We start from the raw sequence: 23,485 nt of genomic DNA on the forward strand, positions 1-23,485 counted from the left end.
GTGAAATAATAAAAACCTTATGTTAAAAATCTCAGGTGGTATTACAAATCAAGGACACAAATAAGTTATTTTATCCATTGGATATGATTTATGAAAATAATGCCCAATATTGTGGTGACGCGTTGATAACATAAACCAAAAAGCCAACGACCAATATACGTCACTGACTGACATGTGGTGGTGAGACAAAAATGGTGCCCGTTTACCAGCTGGCATTCATTTTGTAAAATTGCAAATAGTCTTCGCCATTGTTGTGATTATTTAGCATGGCGTCTGTTTTAGATCTAGTAAGGCATTATCAACATAATATAGAGAAATATCCTCACGATGAGCAGAAAGTAAGTACCAGTTTCTTGAGTTATATTTTTAGGAGATAAGCAGCAAACAAATCTGCTCCAATGTCTGTCTATAGCTTCAGGGCGGGTCCCGAGGGAGACGGTAGACTTAATTACCAACTTTATCATTTTTCTAAATCATATATTTCTGTACAAGAGCTAGTCTGTTGCCAATTAACGATAAATTTCATCACATATTGCACGACATAAAGTAACTTTTTCCTATATGTCTGGCGCATGCATAATATTATGTATAAAGCGTTCTTCACATATTCACTTGTCAAGTATAGAGTCGTCTGGATATATACTGTAGTCGTGTAGCGGAAATTGGTCATTACCCATGCGACTGACAATTGGCCAATAAAAGCATCTTCAAACCCTTGTTGCAGGTTTTAAAGGCAATTGATAAATTGTTTTCTTTGGATGTAAAAGTGTCACATCTACAAGAGACAGGTGTCGGTCGTACTGTAAACGCTCTTCGTAAAGAACCTGGCCATGTGGGGAAAGCAGCAAGAGCTCTTGTTTATAAATGGAAGGAGATGGTGGCAGCAGAGGAAAGTGACCAGGAAACCGATCATGATAGTGAGATTCCTAATTATAAATAAAACTAATGAAATAATGCATGCACTTTGGGAACAATTAGTTAAACTACAATTAATAAGTATACCTCACTTTTATATGTTCTATTTATTTATGTTTTTGTTTTGTTTATGGTTTGGAGAATAATTTAATAAAAACTTAACTGCATTAAGACTTTTATTTTAATATTACACAATTTGGTAATAAAATAATGATTTCTCCAAAAATTAATTCTTTATTCATAAATTTTATTCATATTCATTTTATAAAGTGTAACTTTATTCCGTAATGCAGTCAAGTTGTATAATATAAAATGGTAAAGAAAAAGGTATACATAAAAGCCAATATTTTATATCATAGTCAAGTGGTTGATAAAAAAATTGGGAAACTATTACGAAATGTGTGAATTAATTCGTAATCAAAATATAAATGTATTTTGTAGCTGCACCACATAATGGACATGAAAAGGTTTCTGTATATAATGCAAATCCATCGATGAGCCAGAATGTCAAACATGAAGAAATACTTCGACCTGGAGATAAGGATCACAGGCAAATTAATGGTGATAGCACTAGCAAGAGGAAGTACCAAAGCAGTGAGGTGAGTTCTTAATTAAAGAAGAAGCTTCTACCCTCAGCATATTTTTTGTACACACTGACCAAAAAATCACTTCATCAATGGGCAATTTTACCCATCTTAAGAAAGTGCAAAGGGATCATGTACCATGCATCAGTGCTGCCATCTAATGCTCTTATCTCTAGGATTGTATCTTGATTAATAAAGATTTCAAGATTTTTGGCCTTGTGTCCTATTGAACTGTTCACAACAAATCAAACTTGCTTCAGTTAGAAGATTCAACTCCTAAAAATTTTATACTGTCTTCAAATTCTCATTATTAGAGGTGTATAATTTACTACATTTATTCGTTCTAAAATGATAGGTTTACGACATAGTTGTGTGGTATTGTGTTTAAATTTCACCATGAACATTTATTGTTTATTCCAGGAAGAAGAAAGTGAATTGAAAAGGTCAAGGCACTCCAGTTCCCATTCACACCACAGTCAAAGTAAAAGAAAACATGTTGAAGTAAAATCAGATAGTGACAGTCAATCAGACTCCCAAAATGACGATAGTGACTCTGAATCATCTGATGAACAATCTGAGGAAGAGACTAAAGTAAAAATAAAAACTGAACCTGAAGATAAACATGATCAATCTCAAACAAAATACTCTCAAAGTACTCCTATTGATCACAAACGAGAATCGTCCAGTTCAAAAAAATCACATGTATCGTCATCGCATACACATTACAGCTCTAAACATCACAATTCTGATTCTTCTAAATATAATTCAGACTCTAAGCACTCTGAAAAGGCGACAAAAGACAAATATAGCTCTAAAGAAAAGAGTTCAAAGGAAAAAGAAAGTAGTTCTGATAAGTCATACAAAGAGCACAAGTCATCTGATGAGAAAAGAAACAAAGAAGAATCAAAACCTAAACATAGCTCTGAAAAGCATAAGTCGAGCTCACAAAAGACGGAAAATGGTTCTGAAAGACACAAAAGTCAAAATAAAAGTGTTAATAAGGAGAAACACAGTAGCTCTAACTCAGAGAAAGATAAATACAAAAATATGCCAGATAAAGACAAGCACAAGAGTTCTTTGGAGAAGGAAAAAGACAAAGACAAGAGTTCGTCTGAAAATCAAATCTCCAGTGATAAACATAAGTCTAAAGAAAGTAGTTCTAAACATAAAAGTTCTTCAAGTAAAGAGAAGTTGAAAGATAAAAGTAGTTCTAAAGAAAAGTCTAGTAGCAGTAATCACAAAAGTGGCAAGAAACACACTAGTGAAAAGTCAAGTAGTGAAAGTAAGAGTAAATCTGAGCGAAATGAAAATTTCAACAAGAAAGAGTCAAGTCAAAAATCTAGTTCCTCTTCATACAAGAGTAAATCGAGCAGTAGTAAGTCTAAGGAAGAGATACCAAAGAAAAAAGTTAAAATTAATGAAGATTCAGTAGACAGTGATGAAGGAATTGGCTGTGAATCTGGTGAGTAACTTTTTCAGACATTTTAAATAACTGTCTAAATTGCTGACTTCTGAAGTTGCATATCCTATATGTTTCAAGAACAAGAGATATTGTTTTGTATTTTTAAAATGAAAGTGAATGCCACGTTATAACAAAATCATATCACATTTGGAGCAATCAATCTATTGCCGAGTTGATTAGAGTAGTGCTAATAAAGCAAAAGTCCCTGGTGCTATTCTTTCATGGGTTACTAATTTAAATATTTTGTTATTATATAATTTACAGGTACTAGTTTTGCTGAAGCCTTGGGAATGATCACCCCTTCAAAATCTAAAAAGAAAAATCCAATCAAAGGTGATAATTCGCCTGGTAATCCAGTAAATAATGACGTAAGTTACAATTTAACATTTTTTGCTTAACCATATACATAACATACTACTTTTATGTTTTGCGTAAGACAACAATCACAGTGTAGGTACATTCAGTTTGTTAAAAATTGAGGAAAACCACAATTGATAACATATCAAAATTGTCAGGAACCTAAACATAACAATAACAAGTTGAAAATAACTTAGCCCTCATATTAACCAGTTACATAACTTATTTAAATAACATTTCAATGATTTTGGTCAAGGATTGCATAATTCATTAATAGCTTGACGACTGAAGCACAGGCAGATGTTCGATTTTAAAATTATACTTTTATTACTTATTAGGTTGCATATCACAGACAAAAGCCAGATAGAAGTGAATCAGAACTCTTCGTAAAAATATCGTTCAAAGTATTTAATGTTAGTATAATGTTGTGTACTAAAGTATCAATAAACAATACCAGAAATAAAGTGGATTATAAGAACAGTCAACCGTGACCGTGGGACCAGTAAATGGCCCGAAACGTTGTTTTGTTTGAAAAAACAAATATATACGCAATTTAAATCCGGAAAATAAAATAATAGTTTCATTTCCTGTGTGTCGCTATCGCGTAAAGTCTGTATGATAGCTGTGCTACTAGTAGACAAATGTCTTTGCGGTATAAATTGTGCCAATGATTGCCAAAAACTATCTGTTACAGTTAAGTCCTGCTAACTTATTAGCACCTACCGCGAAGCTTGCCCCTTTGCCGGCTATAGAGATCTCAGGGCTACCAGAGATCTCTCCCAACTACAAGCCCCGTCCGCCGCCCAAATTCCTACCGCACTTCACTGACGAAGATGCTATAAGCGCGGGTATATCAACTAAAAACCAAAGGTATGCGCTGTATTTTTTCTCAATAATAATACGGTGTTCTACTACAAGAGCCCAATTATACGTTCCACATTGGGTTTTCTCTACTACTAGTTTTAATCAGTTTTAATTAAGTTTTATTTTTACTGGGTCTGCATTGTCTTTTAGATTTTTTAATTTTTTTTAATTCTATTTTTTATAATTTCTCTTTTCAAATATATCAGTGATTTTCAGGTAAGTTTTTTGTATTCAATTTTGGTGACAATTTTTATTATTTTATTACTCTAATATATCATCGTGAAATATAAAAGAATATTTCAGGTTAGCACACTCGAATATTAAATCATACTTAATGATAATATTCTATAAATATTTAATTAAAAAGAAATTGTCACCAAAATTGAGTACGAAAAACTTACCCGAAAATTACCCATCTGTTTATCTAATTTACATATTTATAGAACAAAAGTCTACTCCGGCAACAAGGCCATCGGGAAAGTGCCGACTCTTTACGAAATGTGTGTACTGATACTTCAAGAACACATTGACGGTGAGTCATAATACACAAAATATTACTTTGTCATTTTATATCCAATACTTTTGTTCTTATTGTTAACCGACTTTAAAAAAGGAGGAAGTTCTCAATTCGACTATATGTTTTGTTGTATGTATAATACGTTATTACTCTAGCACTTGTGAACCAATTTTGATGATTCTTTTCTGTTGGAAAGAGGGTACCTCAGATGTAGTCCCATTTAAATTTGAAGAAAGTATTCCACCTCTAAGGGTGGCAAATTAGGGAATGAATGACTTTTGAGGTCGGTTTTTTTAGTACTCTGTACAGAGATTATTATAGGCTAAACACCATTCTTGTCTGTTACAGCTCTTGAGTACACCGGTGGAGTTCCCTACGAGATTTTGAAGCCAGTCGTGGATAAAGCAACGCCACAACAATTGCATATGTTAGAGCATTTTAACCCATATTTGATGGAAGATACTGACCACCTATGGCAGAAGCACTGTGAGAAACACTTTCGTGGAAAGAAGCGCCAAGAAATGGAGACATGGAGAGAAATGTTTGCAGTAAGTTGGATCTTGGGTAAATTTTAGTAATTCACGTTTATGTACCATAGGCATCCTGTGTAAAAAATTTTTGCGATAATATATACTCTAGGTTCATACAATGACGGGAACCTGAACTAAAAAAAAAAGATAGGTAGGAAAATATACAAGATCGAAAATTATCCCTGATCCCTATAATTGTGACGACCTAAGTGGCCCAACCAACCAATTTAGGATTTTTTTTATAATATCAAGTGACGGGACAAACAAGCACCTTTTCTGGCCTGAGAGATCCGAGTAGTGCCCTAGAGTGAATTCCATTGCTCTGTAATAATTCATAGTACAGTGAATTCCTTAGTTTAAGAATATTATTATTATACTATATATGTATAGCTGTATTATGATATTATATAATGACAAAAAATCAATTCAAATTTCGTTTCATGTAGAGATGCCAAGAGGAACAAGAGCATAGACTCAAGTCGCTGACGGCGAACATAAAAATGACTCAAGAGGCAAAAAAAGCGCCGATTAAACAAACTAAGATGGCGTACGTTGACAGTGTTGTAAAACCACCCAGGAGCATCGCTAGAAAACAAGTAAGTTGTGGTGTTATATATATCAGCATACATATAATACACAATTTTTTTCATTCGGACCCTCCCCCATTTATATGCTATGATAGGTCTACGATTTTATTTATAGAAAATATCTGAAATGTCCATTGCCTATCAACAAGGTCAATGAGAATGTGTTTTTTGTCAAGTTAAGAGTAGGCCTCTACTCAATAATCATTATACGTACATAGACATTTGAATTTGAAATTAATGGATTTTATTGATTTTCCTGCTGACGAAATGGAAAAAGCGTTCGAAAACGCAGAAAATGGAATAACACGTAGATTCAATGCTTCCGGGTTCACAAAGGTCTTTTTAAAAAAGTAATCGTACTGTTTGCATTTTGACAAATAATCGACAATGCGACAAATAATCTTGATCTATTCTAAAATAATAAGGATTATTTCTTCACGCCATTTAGTTTGGAGCGTCCGGAGCATCGCAAGCTTTATACAAAATATCGTTATTGTATTCTTTGTGCTAAAATGAACAACATTTAACCATCGAATACAATTGCGAAAAGCAGTTTCTTCCTAACTCATTTACTCTTCAGGCAATACGACTCTGGAACGCTCTACCGCCCCATATTCAAAAAGCGCTGAATAAACTAGCTTTCAAGCAATTAGTTCGCGATTTCATATTGGAGTCTCAATCTACATCCCATTAGTCTGACATTGTTATATATCAATATGTATATTAAATATATATATGTATGTATTATATATTTTTGTGTATATAGGTTGCTTATGTAAGTATATAGTTAGTCATATAATATTATGTGCTATATTTATATTGTGTTTAAACTATATATAATAATTATTTATAAACTTCTTCCTATCTGTTTTAATTATCACCTTATGTACGCCTGTTAATTATTTTGAACCCAGCTCTCCGGTTGACTGGTAGAGAATACCTAATGGCATTAAGTCCGCCATTTGTACTATTTTGTATGCAATTAAGTTTAAATAAATAAATAAAAAGCGTATAATTTGCCGAAGGCGTCAGGAAAGCGATCGAATGTGACGTTCGAACAATCATAAATGAATGTTCTCTTCATTTCATTCATTGTCTCCATTGTCTAGCAGTTTAGCTGTGAAATTCAAAAATTTAAACGTTTGTTACAGGCTTTGCACGGCACGGCACATGCGTCGTCGGCCAGTCCAGCGGCGCGCGTCGCTGCGCTTGCCACGGCTCCCAATGTCCTCAAGACTGGGTCGGTTCGACCACCTCCCGCGCCCTCTATGTCATCCTCAAGTGCCAATCGGCCCAAAAAGGCTCCCCTAATGCAAAAAGCCCTTCAATTCATGCGAGGTCGCAAGCGATGATGATGAATTGAAGTGATAAATCGGTGACATGGTGCTACCAAACTTTCTTCGTGAAAATGACGTGTTATTCATATTGCGCTAGTAGTAATTTTATGAATTCAGGGTTTGTTTAGCATCCTGCTATTGATTGCACAGTTCGATTGTTTTACTCAGGTAAGTAGGGTTTCATTTTGCAATGGACTGAATGGTAATATTTTAAAATTTAACTTATGACAGTAGTTTTCCTTTGTGTCGCAATAGAATTTGAACAAATGGCAATCAGTGTTAGTGATACATTATAGATAACCCCATTACGCGTTGGTAATTCTTATTTGGTCTAATGTTACCGCATGCATTAATAGTTTTTTTATATATAATTATTTGGCAGTACTCCGGATTCGAAATCGAAGACCAGTGTTGGTCGTTAATGAAATATAATTAAATTGGAGGTTCATACAATTATTATTGACGTTGTCTCATTCACTAAATCGCAACGTAGTCAGGTACATAACAATTAGTTATTTTTTTATTAGAGAGCTTTTAGAAATACTGACTAAAAACCTTAGAATCTGGCACTGACATCTAACTATTATAGATGTTTGTGTACCTTCTGTATCAGAGGTTTGTTTTTACAGTTATCAGTACCAAAATGTTTAATGGTATTTATATATTGTAAATTCTACTTTTTGGGGACATACACCTTCTGTTCAATTTTGCGCCACACCGAAAAGCATATTCGTATGATGGTTACCTCTTTTGGTCCGTGGCTGGAATATAACCTTTAATACTTTATCTTATGATAAATGTAAATATATTTTTATATACTTGTAGATATTAGCTCAATGACGAACCCATAGGCAAAATATGTACCACATTGTAAATAGAAACGTTATTTTTATAACATACTGTCATTACCGATAGCCTATTTGTAAATTTTGTTCCTTGTGAAACCAAAAACAAACCGAGTAAAACTAGAGGTGAAATAGAACAAATAATGTGTTTCTGAAATATAAACAGTAGTACTAGTGGAAATATATGTTAGGTATATATGTAATATTAATTTTAAATGCCATTTATTGTTAGGTAGCAATCGTATTGCATTTGTGTTCGTCGTCTAGTTGAAATAATATATGTATAACTACTTTATATGTACGTCACGTATATATGTCTACGCATAGTTTATGTTGCCGAATCTGAATATAACTTAAATTTTGCATTCTTTCGCACAACCGCGGGTATCCAAGATCTTTAACAAATGTCTTCGCTTTTTCTTGTTTTTGGCTATAGAGCCAAAGTTATTAAGTTTTGTTAAATAGCCAGAATACCAAAAGATTGGGACGCTGTGATAGGTAGGAAATAAAAAACAAAGAATGTGATGTAGGTGTATAATAATACGCCATTAACCCTTCAAGGAAGACAATGTTAGATAGGTATCAGTATGCCTGAAACTTTTGCTATTTCATAAATAAAATCAATGATATTGCAAGTTTTTGATGATTATTTAAAGTTATAGATACAATCATATTTTGTGCCTCGATGTCACTATAGGGACTTTATACATCAAGTACGTATTTTTGTAAATACATAATTGAAAAACATACATTACAATTGAAGTAGTTTTGTTGAAAGTGAGAATAATTAGCACTCTAGAAAATGTGATGAAGATCTGTGGTTAGTAAAGGAATGAGAAAAAACATCTTTTGTAGCTTTAAGTGAATAGTTTTACAAATTTATTTTTAATTAAAAGTTAAAATAACCACTTGCTACGTTTTCTTATTGAAAGACAGCAGGAGTGAGCTGAAGACTCCTTACATTTTAATTATATGATTGTAAAATCTTATGAGTATCAAACAAATGCCATTATTTATTACAGATACAATAAATATACATAATATGGATTTAAAAATGTGTGGTCTTTTCCTAAAATCATTTTCACCTATAAAAATCATGGCTTTAGCACTTACCACATAAAACAATTAACAAGAAATTCTGACCACTAGCCAGCCTTTTAACTCTGCCATATTATATATTTAGGTGCTGCATCAGTACAATACCACGTCAATATTATTGAACTTCAATTTCAATTGCTTTTCGTAATCCGTATTAATGATCCTTGGGCACATGTACAAGGCTAGGAACTTCAAATTCTTGTAATATTCCGAAATGACATCCACTATAACAGGCGATATGTTTCGTATTCTGGAGAGGCTTAAAGTTTGCAGAGTTACCATTGCGGGACTTCCTAGAGCCCTCAACAAATTAGCTTCAGTAAAGTTTGCATTATTCCATATTTGCAAATGATCTAAACGTTTAAAATTTGTAAGGGCTATTAGTCCTTCGTCAGTAAGATTTTCACACCTAATTATAGCCAAGTCTTTCAACATTGGACAATGAGATAACATTTTGAGGCATTCATTGTTTACTGCGTTATCTCCATAGATATGCAAAGTTACCAAAACCTTCTGCTGAGCCAAAATCAGTTTCATTATAAATTCCAAATCAAGACCTCTTATTTTCTCAATGTAAATGTGACTTAAATATTTGCAACATAGTAAACTTTCACTGTTCGTTGAATTAAGGCCAAATTCAGATAAAGATAAATGGTTGAGATACTTGAACTGGTCATACTGAATATTCAGATCTGTACTGGTCTGCAGTAACAGAGAATTCTTCATGCTTAGCTTCTTTAAATTTGGCCATCTTGCAATGTCTACTTCAAACTCTTTGCCAATTCTGCACATAACAAGTTCAAGAGAAACTAAGTTATTACATTTCTCTAAAATGGATGCTATGACTGAGTAACTGTAAACATATTGCAGCCGTAAACAGCATATGTATGTACAGTGTGACTGAATAATTAGTAAATTTTTAGCGCTTACTTCACTTTGGCCTGGTTTACCAGAGTATACTATTGTAATGTTCTTCCATAGCGTCACATCTTTTGCCAATTTCTTCCAGCGCTGACAAACATTCTCACACGCTAGAATAGCGTCTAATGGTAAGAATTTAAAGATATTTATAATCAACTCGTCTGGAAGAATGTTGATGTCTTCGGAAACCATTTCTACATCTGTAGCAGTCATCTTCGAAACCTAAAAAGGGAATTTATACAATTGATATCCGTTTGAAATATGTACTTAAATATAAATTTATAACTACCTATTTATATTTCTTTATATAGATATCAAAATCCACTTTGTGGGGTCACATACTAGGATCCAATATAATTTATAAATTAATTACTACTACTAAACTACTACTACCAAAACAATACGTTAAATTAAAGTTAATATGTTATTAAATTTAATATATAATAATAAAATTATGGACGTACCAAAATAAATGTTACAACACCAGTTTACTGCTGATTAGAAGAGGTAATTCTGTAAACAATTTACAAACTACGTACTTAGTCTACTATAGCATAAATTGCAAATCATTTCCACGTCTAATTTTGGCTACTCAATTATTTTGTTGCTCACTCTTCCCTTCAATCCATTAATCGGGAATTCTAGCGAGGGGTATTCTGTTGTGATTTCAAGCAATGCTACCAAGCATAAAATAAAAATCAATGACTAGCGGCGAATTCAAACTGGTGTAATACACGCTGCTTCGGAACTATATTATTACAATCATATACCTACTTACAGTAACTCCATCATACAGCTTGTTAATTTATTTATTAACGAAGACAAGACAATCAATCGGTAAAAACACTTTTCTTACATTTCAAACCATTACCATTACGTCATATTCACACTACTATAAAATATGTGCTCCTTCTCAAATATAGAGTGTATGATCTATGGTGCTCCTAATTTTGACGTTTGACTGTTTCATGTCGTCGACGTGTCGTCATCTATGGTGTCGTCGACTGCGATAAATTGACAGTTGTTTATCGCAAAGTTGGCGTCACTGTAGTGTAGTTTTTTTCGAAAATTCGAATACACAGACCAAACACGTGTCTATTGGTATTTTTAACCTATTAAAAAAATATTACCTTAAGAAATTTGTTTAAGTTTCTTAATTAATACTAACTTAGTAGTAATATGCAAAATAACGAAATTATATTGAAAACACATAGTTGCAAGAAAGTTCAAATGTAGTGAGTGGATTATACAAAGCACGAGCTCGAACTTCACACGGAACGTACTTGGATGTCTCTTTTATCTCAGACGAGCCTGAGTGAGATAAAAAATCCGCAATTCCGCATCAAACCGCCTTTTTATTTTTTTGCTGGCGCCCCTTTATTCAGTGAGACGTAGTCCGTCGGGGCGGGTCGTCACTTTTAAATTACACCACGTCCTTTGTGAATTACTTTAAAGTGTAGGGCGACCCGATACCTAACCCGACTAAGTACTTAATTAGTCAGCCACAATGCTACACTTAAAGAACATAGCTAAAACTGTAGTTCCGCCTTTAAAAAATTCTATTCAAAATGAGGGAGTCAATAATGTGCTTAGAATTGCGCCCGCTGCTGTGAATGTTTGTTGCCGTACCTACGCGAGCCATGAAATCCCAGACAGGCTTAAAGGTATTCCTACCATGTCTAACCCAAGGTTCTTCGATATGGTGGAATACTTCTTTCACAGAGCCTGCCAGGTGGTCGAAGACAAATTAGTGGCTGACATGAAGTCTAGAGTGACGATTGAGGAAAAGAAGAAGAAGGTTGCCGGCATTCTGCAGCTCATGCAGCCATGTGATCACATTCTTGAGATCCAGTTCCCTCTGAGGCGCGATTCTGGCGATTACGAAATGATCCGCGGCTACCGCGCTCAACATTCCTCTCACAGAACGCCAACCAAAGGAGGTAAGGAGATATTTATTTATTAGTTTTTATAATAGTTTTGCTAATTACATTTCGTTATTCATGTAAATTCGTGACATTCCATGAACCGTTAATTACTGGGAAAAATTATTTTTAGCTGTAGGACACGTGATGTTACCGAGCGTAATGTTACATACTTCGCTGCAATATAATACAAGCACGTACCGAATTTCTCTGTAATTTACGCATATATTTTGTAATATTCTGATTAATGTAGAGATACTTAACTATACACTTTTTAAAAAAAAAAAATAGCTAGGTTTTATTTCGTTTCGTAAGGAATTGCCCATAGTAGCGACAGTATTAGGTGTTACACGAAATAATCTAATTAAACCTTTTCGTTTTGTCCACTTTTCTCTAGTTACTTATCTAGTTAGGTAAATATGGGAAGTATGTGTTTAAAAACGTTTACGTACGGAAAAATCTTGTTTAATACATACGCCAAAACATAACCTAACTTTTTTTATTGCCTACAATAGGACTTCAGCGTGTTTAAGGCGTTGTTACTGGCAATAATTTGTAGCAGATGTATTATATAATAAAGTAATACATTTAAACTACAACGATGACCATTGTTTGGACCATTGTGTAAGTACAAAACATCGACACAACAAGCTCTACGTTTGTTCGAATAATTTGGTCCTTCGACCCGGAAGACGCCAATGTAAAGGCAGAAATAACATTATCTGTTCTTGCAAATGTTAATTCTTAAACAAACTGACATTAAACTATAATTTAATTAGATACTAATGTCATCTTTACAAAGTGTTAAGATTCTAGTCGTATACATCTACGTGGTATTGAAGAATTAGTGAACTTTGCTTACATTGTAATAATAAATGAATGACTCAACTCAAAATTTGTTACATAATCAGCCATGTTTATTATGCTCGTTCTTCGTTTGTTCGAAAATTACTTTGTGTTATGTGTAAGCATGTGAGCCCGTATTGATGCTTATTTTATTTTAATATGTCGTAACAAATCCCATAAAATCTAATAAAGATCACTGAATTTGTTAGCTACAGGAAAGATGTTTTAGCATCGGGTACTCTTTTTGTAGTTACACAAGTATTTCGTTAGTAGGTATACAGGTTTCAATACGGTACTTATCAAGTCCTCGACAGATCGTTATTCTTTAACCTACGTGTAAGTAAATGTTTAAGAGTTTATGATTTCGTTAATCATGCAACCGTTTTTAAATGTCGTTTTCAATTCTTCAAATTGACGCCCAGACTTCTCGAACGATGAGATCGTAACATAACAACACAATAGTCGTAAAAATAAATTGCCGTCCAGTTTTAATCTCAAGATCAAAGACAAGTTCAACATTTGAGATTATCAGACCTGCTAAACTTGATATAAATGCCAGGAACTTAATTAATACGATTGTAAAGACTTGTAAAACGTGTGACATTTAAGGGCAAATTACATCTGTTCGTTAATAGGGAAAGGCGTTTTATGAAAAGGAACCGTGAATACAATAATAAGTTGTACACTGGAAAATAAGCGAATAATAAATTGGAGTGAAATAAATAAATTGGAGGCAATCACAACCTCATAAAACAATAGGTATTACTTTAACCTTACATCTTGACTTTTCGTACCATGACGCGCTTAAAGTAAGCTTATTCTAGTATTAAAACTATGATGTTTGTGACTATTCATTCACTCAGTTCGTACAATGACGCATCTTTAACATTAAAGTAATATTGTTCTTATGTCAAATTTAGCACTTAAAATAGTTACACATATGCAAAGGAAACAATATTATTTTCGAATTTATTGTCTAATTATTGTTTTGTAATGATTAAAAGTTAAGTTGAACTTATTTATTTACATATATCTCTTCAATGTTTTGTTTATTTTTTTATTTGATAGTACATTTACATAGAAAATAATTTCTCGGTAGATAGAAATAGGCGACGTTTATTTCGTTGTGACAGCGCCATCTATATGCTCCATGGCGACACTAACAGTTGTCACTAGACTATAATTCCGAATTCACAACGTGACAATCAAGACCACAGACTTAAATCTTGTCTGTGATCAAGACTCAGCTTGTCTTATTTATTTTTTATCTTCATGAAATTGCGGAAAAATAATTGAAAACAACATTGACTTACAATTATAAAACAACGTAATTTTAATAGATTTCATTATTACTTTTCTATTTTTGACAGTTAAAATTCTCTGAATGTAAATAATATTAAGCACTTTAATATTATACATACTACGATAGGACGATTCAGAACATCAAAAAGAAAGAGATGGCATTATACAGTTCATTTGACGTTATTTCTTTCCTATTTTTAGTAAGGAAAAGACAACAATGGGAAATTATTCATTCTTTCAGTCACTTTAGCAACAATACATTACTTGGTTGATATGTTTGTCATGGTACGAATATGAGTAATATTATAGTAAGCTTACTATAAGCTTACTTTGTAATAAGATTGTTTTTTGAAAGGCCCCGTCACTGCGCCCGTCACCCTGAGACATAAGTTGACGGGACCCATGTGTTCAATTTCACCAGCACCTTTTTACCTTCCAAAACCGAAACGCAGTAATGCTCACATTACTATTTGGCAGCAGACATAGATTCGTCCTGTCACTTAATATTATAAAAAAAAACTTCCCTGAACTCTTTCACAAATAGCTCTACTTTTAAAAAATATTTTTTATATATTACCGTGATTATTATGTACATGTAAAAGTAAATCTCAAGAAGAAAAGAAAAACAAGATCGGGAAAACACGTCCCGGCTGTCACAGAAAAAGGCCACCGACGAGACGCGGCGGCGGCAGGTTTGAGCAAGTATTTCTTCACACCGATATAAAAATTAAAACAGTATGGAATCTTAGTTCTTCAATTTACTTACAGTTGTCTTTGAGATCATACGCTTCTATTTGCATAATATTACATTTTTGAGTAATATATTAGAGGAAAATGCTACAAGCGCAGAGCCGAGGAATGTTTAATTAAAGCCATTAGCTGTGTTCTGTTTAAATTCATTTATACTTTTATTTTTTCTGACATCACTTGTGCGTGATGAATATTATTGTACGCATAAAATATTGATTTACACCCACTAAGCTTCACAAGCGAAGTTTGTCAAAAAAATACTAAATTTTACTATACCTAACAAATATAGGTAAAGAAAAAATTGGAAATTCCCTAAACGACTCGTTGATAATCTGCCAAAATATAGAATTACGTATGATATGTATATTTGTAAAACCACGCTGTAGGAAATATAACTATTTCAAAGGACAGACTAATTGTACTGAGAGTCGCGTCAACAATGAATGTAGGTTTTATGTGACTTTAATATGCTTGTCGTTACATGAAATGGAAGATTGGTTTAAATAAGTTATATAATTAGGTACGAGAGACATTTGTCTCTTCAGAGCAACATATTATCGACAGCGAAAATTTGTTCTTCGAGTGGTGACACAAAGAAAGAAAACTGATAACACGACTAACGAACTAAATTGGCACGGAAGGCGTGGTCTTGACGTAAACTTGCGTCAAGTGTGTAAACAATTTGGTTATGTAATAACCTAGCTCATATTTTAAACACTCTGCTAACCACGTAAATAAGTACGTAGCGATGAAAATTTTAAAAGCACACGGTCATGACAATGATGGTCTATCCAACAAACCCTCAGTCACGTAGGTATTCTTGATTATTTATCTACCTAATAATAATGTGGGGGCATGTCGTGACATCACCGTTCAGTGTCAACTGATTTGATAAGCAATGATAAACAACTTGTAATCTCTATGTGCTTAAAATTAAAAATACTACATCGAGTACTTTCGAGTGTCCAATTTCTTTTTTTTCATTATTGATATGATTGACTTAGCAACACAAATTGAAACTCTTTGTTGCTATGAAAATGAGGTGATATGTACCAAATTTTTTATTTATCTTTTAATTATATTCACGTGATTAAATTTGTTATAAGTATTTATTTCAGTGACAAGATACTTAATAAAATGACTTCACAGCTGTTTGCTGAATCGCCTACCTTTACTTTGGTACCCTTTACATAATTTGCTAGACACGAGTTGTATACGTCTGCAAATTCACATTGGTATGTGAATTTTCAAGTAAATATTTTCTACTGCCGTAACACAGTTTGTTAAATAAATTATAAAATAACGAACTGTATAAATCATGACTTAGTGCATCTTAAAGAGTGATTACACACGGAGCCTTTCAGCAGCGATGCAAACACGCGTTCGTGAAACGCGCAGTTGCATAGCTACACTTGCGATTTATAAGTAATTGCATATCGGTGCAAACGCGCGACTGCATCGATACAAACGCGCGATTGCATCGATACAACCGCATGAATCACAAGTGTAGTGATGCAATCGCGCGTTTGTATCGATTCAGTCGCGCATACGCATCGCTGCTTAAAGTCGCGCGTGTGTGAAAAGGTAGACGATTAGCTACTGAATCGCGTTAGCATCGCTGTTAAATGTCGCCGTGTGTAACCGCTCTTATATTTGTTTTCGCATCTATTTCTGAAATTAGCGTGAATAGTTCTTACTATTTTTACAAAGCAGGAATAATGCCAAATTACAAGTGACGTGTGTTTCTTACGTTCTAGTCTTGAAGATAATGCTCAAAGAATTGACATTTGCTTAATTTGCGAGGAATCTTTACCTTTTCGGTGGTCCTTCCGACAATAAAAAACAATATTTCTGAAATTAGTTGAACTTCTTTTTTGTACCACTCTTGACAGAGCGCTATTGATAATCACGGAGTATACAATTGTTATGGGCTGATGTGATTCAATCATAGAGCAGTCAACTTCAACAAAAATTTTACGCAATCGACTACTTTTCATTACTATCACCAGTAAAATATATTTGCTACGCATTATCCCATTCAACAGAAATTACCGTCATTGACAATAGCCGCATATTTTCTTTGACACAGCAGCGCACACTGTCTTTTATCGTTCTTCGGGTGCATTATGTTATTCAAGAAGTAGCAAGAAGGCCCGACTCATGTAGCTGGTGAAGTGCTCGTTAGTAGGTACAATTTACTACCAACAAAATAATTCGAAATCGATGAAAAATTTAAGATTTCAAAACAAAATATGTACCAAACTCAGGAGAATGAGTTCAACGTTCTTTTATTATAAAAGTAAATCTTTTTTTAAATTATATTGCAAATGACAGGCTTGACGAGACCTTGAGAAAGTGGTACCACTCTGTTGTCAGTATAAGATAAGACAAACCATTGCCATTATCTTTGACTTATTTTTTATAAATTGACGACTGAAACGTTAGGTACCTACTAAAGCATAAGATTGGCAAGGCTATGATTTGATAATTGATAATTATACTCGTATAGGAACCTGTGTAAATGTTAGTTAGGTAGACGCTATAAAAATAATACGTAGTCACATTATATGTATAGGTAGTAAAAAAAATGCCTTCGAGTATAGTGTTAATACTGAATACCTACTGTTACTATGAAGATTTGTTTGATATCGTTAAAGTCACTTTTTAGTGACAGAACAAAAACTCTAGATTTTGGCATTTGTACGAACCTTTACATGGACCGTTGCTATATTTTTTTTATTGAAATGATGTCAAGTCAATTAGTAATTTATTCCATACGTTAAATTTTTACACTTGAAAACGTAATTTTTTAGGCTACTGCTTATTCACTGCGCTGACCTCGCTGAGAAGAACGAGCAAGTTAAATAAACTTAAATGCTATGGAATACACTTTGAATCATAATTCTGTGGAATCTAGAATCACGTTGTCTTTCCATACATCTTTATCTAACACATACCTATGACTCTTCAATTAGAATACAAAAGTTTTACTGATTGATGATTCGATTTAATATCCTACGATTTCTTTTAATTTTTATTTACAACATCGGAATCAAACGTCAATCCATCGTATTCGGATCCGAACCGAAATACGTCACACCCGTACGATTACTGGAACGTCTCGACAAATGCTACAAGCGTTATTCAGAACACAGTTATCGAATGAAAGTTACCGAACGTCCTATTGTTTACAAAGCAAGAATATATTATGGAAATCTCTTATTATTTTAAATAGTCTGGATTTTGTTCAATTTTATTAATTTAATTTAGTGCAAGATTAATGCATTCCTATATTTTAGGCCTTTATAGTTTAAAAAATGTGTTTTCATTTCATTTTCATTTCACCGATTTACGAATCCGAATCGAACGTTTAACTCGAATGTTCTAATATCGTTTACGTTTAATCGTTACCGATTGTAGAAATGGAAGAGATTGGGAGCGATTGCCACTTGTCTAGGCCCTCCGAGTAGCTTGGGAAGCGCCCTTCGATTCGAGAACGATATCCAATCGTACGATTCAGTTAAAACATCGAAGAGTGCTGAACTGGGGTCCTGGCCTTCAGTAATGTCTTAGGCTCAATTCACACTGGCGCAGAGTCGAAGCGTCGCGACGCGTCATGTTTTTCGCCTATAGCATATTCATCTCTATTTTCTCATAATTAAGGTACAAATTTGTGTTTTGCAAATATGGAATCGAGCGTCGAAGCGTCGCGTCGCGTCCTGTTTTTCAACTCCACCGCCTGATGACGCTCGCATTAGTGCGCCGGGATCACAGTTTGGTCGGCGTCTGACGCCTCACGGCGCCCAAGGGACGCGTGTCGACGGGCGTCGCCGCTCGATTTCATAATTGCAAAACACAAATTTGTACCTTAATAATTGGAAAATATAGATGAATATGCTATAAGCGAAAAACACGACGCGTCGCGACGCTTCGACTTTGCGCCAGTGTGAGCTGAGCCTAATGCGAGCGTCGCCGCACGTCGCCACGCGTCGATGCGCGTCTGCGCGTGTCGCCAGGCGGTGTAGTTAAAAAACAGGACGCGACGCGACCCTTCGCCTCTGCGCCAGTGTGAGTTTAGCCTTAAACCCTTAGAAATTTAAGATATTTACTGTGAATCGTTATATTATTGGAAATTAGATTGAAAACGCAGGGAAAAGACCAACTTTTTCATACATATTTTATCTTTTAATAAAGCAAAGAGTCTTATCTAAATTGATTTAACGTAGGCATTCATTTGTTCTCGTAATCTCGCATCACATGTACATGTACATATAAAACAACTATATTATGATACGTGCATGCCTATTCTAGATATTTTGCCTAGTAATAAAATTATCAGTATTACGAAAAATATGGCGCACAATCCTGTCATTAAGAATATTGCATAATAATATCACTGAAATCCTTTAAAAAGTGGTCAGGATGCGGGCTTGCTTGCACAGGCTATAGTGCCCTTCTCGTAGGTATAATATAGCCAAGAGGTTGATCGGGAGGGTCACTATAAAGAAATCTTATGGAGAAAGATATGGGACTATTCTCATTTGTTTTTTAACCGACTTCAAAAAAGGAGGAGGTTCTCAATTATGCTGTTTTTTTATGTATGTGACGCGATTATTCCGGCATTTGTGAACCGATTTTGATGAATCTTTTTTAGTTGGAAAGAGGATACTTCAGTATTGGTCCCAGTTCAATTTGAAGAAAATATTCCTCCTCTAAGGGTGACAAACTCCTCTACTCGTACTAGTTAAGTTGTCCAGTTCAGTTGACTGAACTAATGAGATTTTTTGTCTCGTTTGTTCAGTTGAAAATAAAACAAGCATTTGCCCCTGGTTTAGTAGAGATTTTTCATTTCCTGTTTCCACTAGTTCAGTTGTCCATCCTCTTTCTACACTAGTTCTGTTGTCCACCCCAGTTAGTTGATTGAACTATAAAGAATTTCTATCTTGTTTGCACAGTTGAAAATACAACAAGCTTTTTTTCGCTAGATCCGATCTCAAATTTTTAATTTTTTTGTGTTAAGTTTCACCCAGGTATCACGCATTTCTATCGGTCGGATTGATTCGGAATTTGGCATACTTATGTTATGTTCGGTGACAATACAATGTTATGGTACCATCGAGATGGTCTGATAATTGAGACACCAGGCGGCCATAGGTCTCCAGTTCAGTCAATCGAACAAATGGGTAAAAGAGTCTCGCTAGTTCAGTCAACTGAACAAACGAGATAAAAAATCTCATTAGTTCCGTCCACTGAACTGGACACCTGAACTAGTGGGAAAAGACGGGCAAACTTGGGGATGAATCACTTTCCGGTAATCGATTTCAATAAAGCTTGGCAAATAAGAGTTGCAGGCTTAGCATGTGCCCGATGACAAAAGTTATATCTTCTTCGAAATGTCAATTTTCTCTTGAAGACAAAAGATATCTCTTCTTGGTAGGTACTGTCATCGAAGAAGAGATAACTTTGTCTTCGGGCTCATGCTAAGCCTGCTGATGTAACTAAGAGGTATTAATTCCTCGAACTTTTGAGGTCAGTTCTTTTTTGTATAAAATAGTTATGTATGTATATTAAAATTAAATCATTGATACAAAATGGCTTTTTTCTACCTCTCGACTATTTAATATTTAGCAAAAAGACATTGAATATAATAATCTGAGCATTATTGTAATCAAAATATTTGTAAATTAACATAAAATTATACGATATAATTTTGTAAATTGAAGATATCGTTCACGGTTGAACTTCATTATGGCTTCAAATTGTAACAATTTATTCGATTACGGATGTAGTCGATGCTTTGTTAATAAGAATAGAATAGAATATATTTTATTGCAAACATGGTATCAATACAGTTGTTACAAATAAATAATAATATCACATTGGACCCTGCAAGGATATAATAAATCCAGTTTGTGTTGTAATTAATAACTTGTAATATTAATTTTTATAAATGCATGTTTGAATTACGTACTAAATATAAATATGGGTCATACATAATAACTCTCCATATTCATCGGCCCGTGTCACAATCATAACATTACTCTGAAAATGTGACCAAAACTGATAGATTTATGACCTCACAGAGTCTGTAATCGCACTGAGATATTAATAACATATAAGATTATACAAACAATATGTAGTATATACATAAACATAGGCAACATTTGAAATGTAGATACACCAATAAATTCGACGCGCACACACACAGTTGACACATTGTGCCCTTTCGAGAAATTCCTTTGAAAGAATTCGAATCGATGTCTGTATCTATGTGTACCTACGTACTGACATTTCAATATAAAATCTTAGAATGTCCATGTCCTTTATGTGACAATAGTTAAGTTTGTCAGTAAGTTACGAAAACCTGTAATTGTAAATAATTTCTAAGTATTAATTTCAATAATAAAAATCACGTATTGCAATTCAGATAGTTAATTTCGGTCTCTATAAATTGTAAATAATACTTTACTGTCTCGTTTTTCTTAGTAATTTCAAGTTGTACTTAGGTACCTAAACTTCTCCAGTCCTGTCTTTATTTACGCAGGATTTTTTTACAAAATTAATTGTTATGAAATGTTCCAGGTATTCGATTCTCGATGGACGTCACAAGGGACGAAGTAAAAGCGTTGTCCGCTTTAATGACATTCAAGTGTGCTTGCGTCGATGTGCCCTTCGGAGGCGCTAAGGCTGGTATCAAGATTAACCCCAAGGAGTACTCTGAACACGAGCTTGAGAAAATCACCCGTAGATTCACACTTGAGCTGGCCAAGAAGGGATTCATTGGTGAGTTTTCTTTGTTCCTTTGCATACACTATGGTACCTACTATTAGTAGTTTTGTATTTTATTTGCGTAGATTGATTTCATGGCAACTAATATCACAGAGTAGTTTTTATTCAGCAACAGAGCCCTGTTATAAAATTAGTGAATAAAATCAGTATGGTCGCAGCCCTAAACAAAGAACTAAGTACTTGAGTATTTTGTGGGGCAATCCGTTATACTATCTGAGATTTCCATAATGTTTTATAGAAGGGAAATCTCGAGTACAACACTAAGTATCTACTCCCTACATACCTATGTAAAAATTACGCCCCCAATAACGAAGTCGTACAAATTATTAATTAGTAATCTTACTAACAATGTTTTCATTGATCAGAGAGATGATGAATGAAAACAAAGATTAATAATAATCAAACATTATCGACTTAAACACTTATAATAAACATAATGACATCAAACATTTAATTTACAAATCGACAGCTTGTTTTATTGTTTTCACACAGTAATGTAAACAAATCGATAAGAATGCATTATGCAGTCAATAGCGAATACCTACATAGCCTCCAAACCAAAATAGTTATTATATTACACATGAAGCTGATTCGAAAATTATAAATTGCGCTACTATTTTATGTAGTCTCTTTTTGTGATATCAAAAGGAAAACAAGGTATTTTTCTTGTTTATCAATTTTAAGAGAATTATCAATTTTAAGAACCACAGGTCTTTCAGTACGAATGAATAGACTAAGCTACTTTACAGTGTTGGTAAACATAATTAAATCATTTCGTAGATTGTGACGTACTTTCGGTCATCGTACTGCAAAGCTAGGTCAAAATCCTATAAAATTACCATCGCGTGCAATAAATTAGCTTTGTAGGTATCACGTTGCATAATGTCTTATTTGTCATGGTGTAAATCTGCTAACTACTCTTTGTGAAGAAGATAACTAACCATTGTAACATGATATATCGATGACTTTCTAAAGTAATGCCCTATCTCAAAAGCATCTAATTCATCAGAAGACTAGTTAAAACACGTGACTGCTGCGCAAAATTGACATATCGTAGTCCGTTCCCACCACAGACATATATCTAGGTTCCAACATTGTCATGTGATTATTTTAACCAATGAAAAGGTGTTCTAATAAAATTTAAGATTCTCTGAACAAATCTCAGTAATAAGTCAAAAAAGCAACTAGGTACTTCGGCTGATTATGATCACGATTTCAAAAAGCATGAGAGCTATGTTGATTCGATAACGCCACCGAGATAATTTAGTGTAAACGACTGGCTTTACATTCTAAAAGCATTCAAAACTTATGCTGTACAGACGTAGCAACGGGATCCAAATTTTTAGCTATGAAATCATTTACCAAGTGCGTCAAAAATATACCCAACATTGTTAAAAATTGATATTCGAAGAGAACTTACGGTTACGGCCAACAGCATAACCGCATAAAGATCGATTGGCAATATCTATAGTAAAGTATCTATATGTAATTTACAATTTATACTTATTGCACAAATGTGTGAGCATGACAAAACTGTAATTGAAGATATGAAAAACAATTTTCAGTGGCACAATAAAAGAAATCGTTTTCCAAAGCGCGAAGGTTCGCAATTATATGATGGAATATGTAAGGCAATGGAGTTATTTCCTGTCTACCAAAATTGATTGCGTGTACCATTGTTTCGCAGGGCCTGGTGTGGATGTACCAGCACCCGACATGGGTACAGGTGAGCGTGAAATGTCTTGGATCGCCGACACCTATGCCAAGACTATTGGTTACCAGGACATCAATGCTCACGCTTGCGTCACGGGCAAACCTATCAACCAGGTGGGCGACGAAAAACTATTTATAAAATATCT

At 34.0% G+C, this 23,485-nt stretch overlaps 3 protein-coding genes across 3 annotated transcripts in view; 2 read left to right on the forward strand and 1 right to left on the reverse strand.

Annotated features, from left to right (window-relative positions):
• The first annotated feature begins 195 nt into the window (after positions 1-195).
• Positions 196-8,701, forward strand: LOC113237916 (transcription elongation factor B polypeptide 3). Its single transcript, XM_026474633.1, has 10 exons — positions 196-338; positions 725-917; positions 1,357-1,514; positions 1,920-2,961; positions 3,226-3,329; positions 4,013-4,188; positions 4,626-4,714; positions 5,048-5,247; positions 5,676-5,825; positions 6,968-8,701. Exons 1-10 carry the CDS (start codon positions 267-269, stop codon positions 7,166-7,168), a joined length of 2,385 nt encoding a protein of 794 aa, XP_026330418.1. The 5' UTR covers positions 196-266; the 3' UTR covers positions 7,169-8,701.
• A 49-nt stretch (positions 8,702-8,750) lies between these two features.
• On the reverse strand, positions 8,751-10,666 carry LOC113237910 (F-box/LRR-repeat protein 7-like). Its single transcript, XM_026474627.1, has 2 exons — positions 10,482-10,666; positions 8,751-10,239 (listed from the first exon to the last, which is right to left on the reverse strand). The coding sequence occupies exon 2, from the start codon at positions 10,228-10,230 to the stop codon at positions 9,190-9,192; it is 1,041 nt and encodes a 346-aa protein (XP_026330412.1). The 5' UTR covers positions 10,231-10,239; positions 10,482-10,666; the 3' UTR covers positions 8,751-9,189.
• Positions 10,667-11,396: 730 nt separating this feature from the next.
• LOC113238007 (glutamate dehydrogenase, mitochondrial-like) overlaps positions 11,397-23,485 on the forward strand; it is a 32,153-nt gene continuing 20,064 nt past the window's right edge. Inside the window, exons 1-3 of the mRNA XM_026474723.1 lie at positions 11,397-11,957; positions 21,420-21,620; positions 23,314-23,453. Of these exons, the coding sequence (XP_026330508.1) occupies positions 11,525-11,957; positions 21,420-21,620; positions 23,314-23,453 (774 nt within the window). The 5' untranslated portion in view covers positions 11,397-11,524. The remainder of the gene's footprint in view (positions 11,958-21,419; positions 21,621-23,313; positions 23,454-23,485) is intronic.

The sequence above is a fragment of the Hyposmocoma kahamanoa genome, unplaced genomic scaffold, assembly GCF_003589595.1.
Source record: "Hyposmocoma kahamanoa isolate Upper Pololo Valley unplaced genomic scaffold, ASM358959v1 94, whole genome shotgun sequence".
NCBI classification, from domain to species: domain Eukaryota; kingdom Metazoa; phylum Arthropoda; class Insecta; order Lepidoptera; family Cosmopterigidae; genus Hyposmocoma; species Hyposmocoma kahamanoa.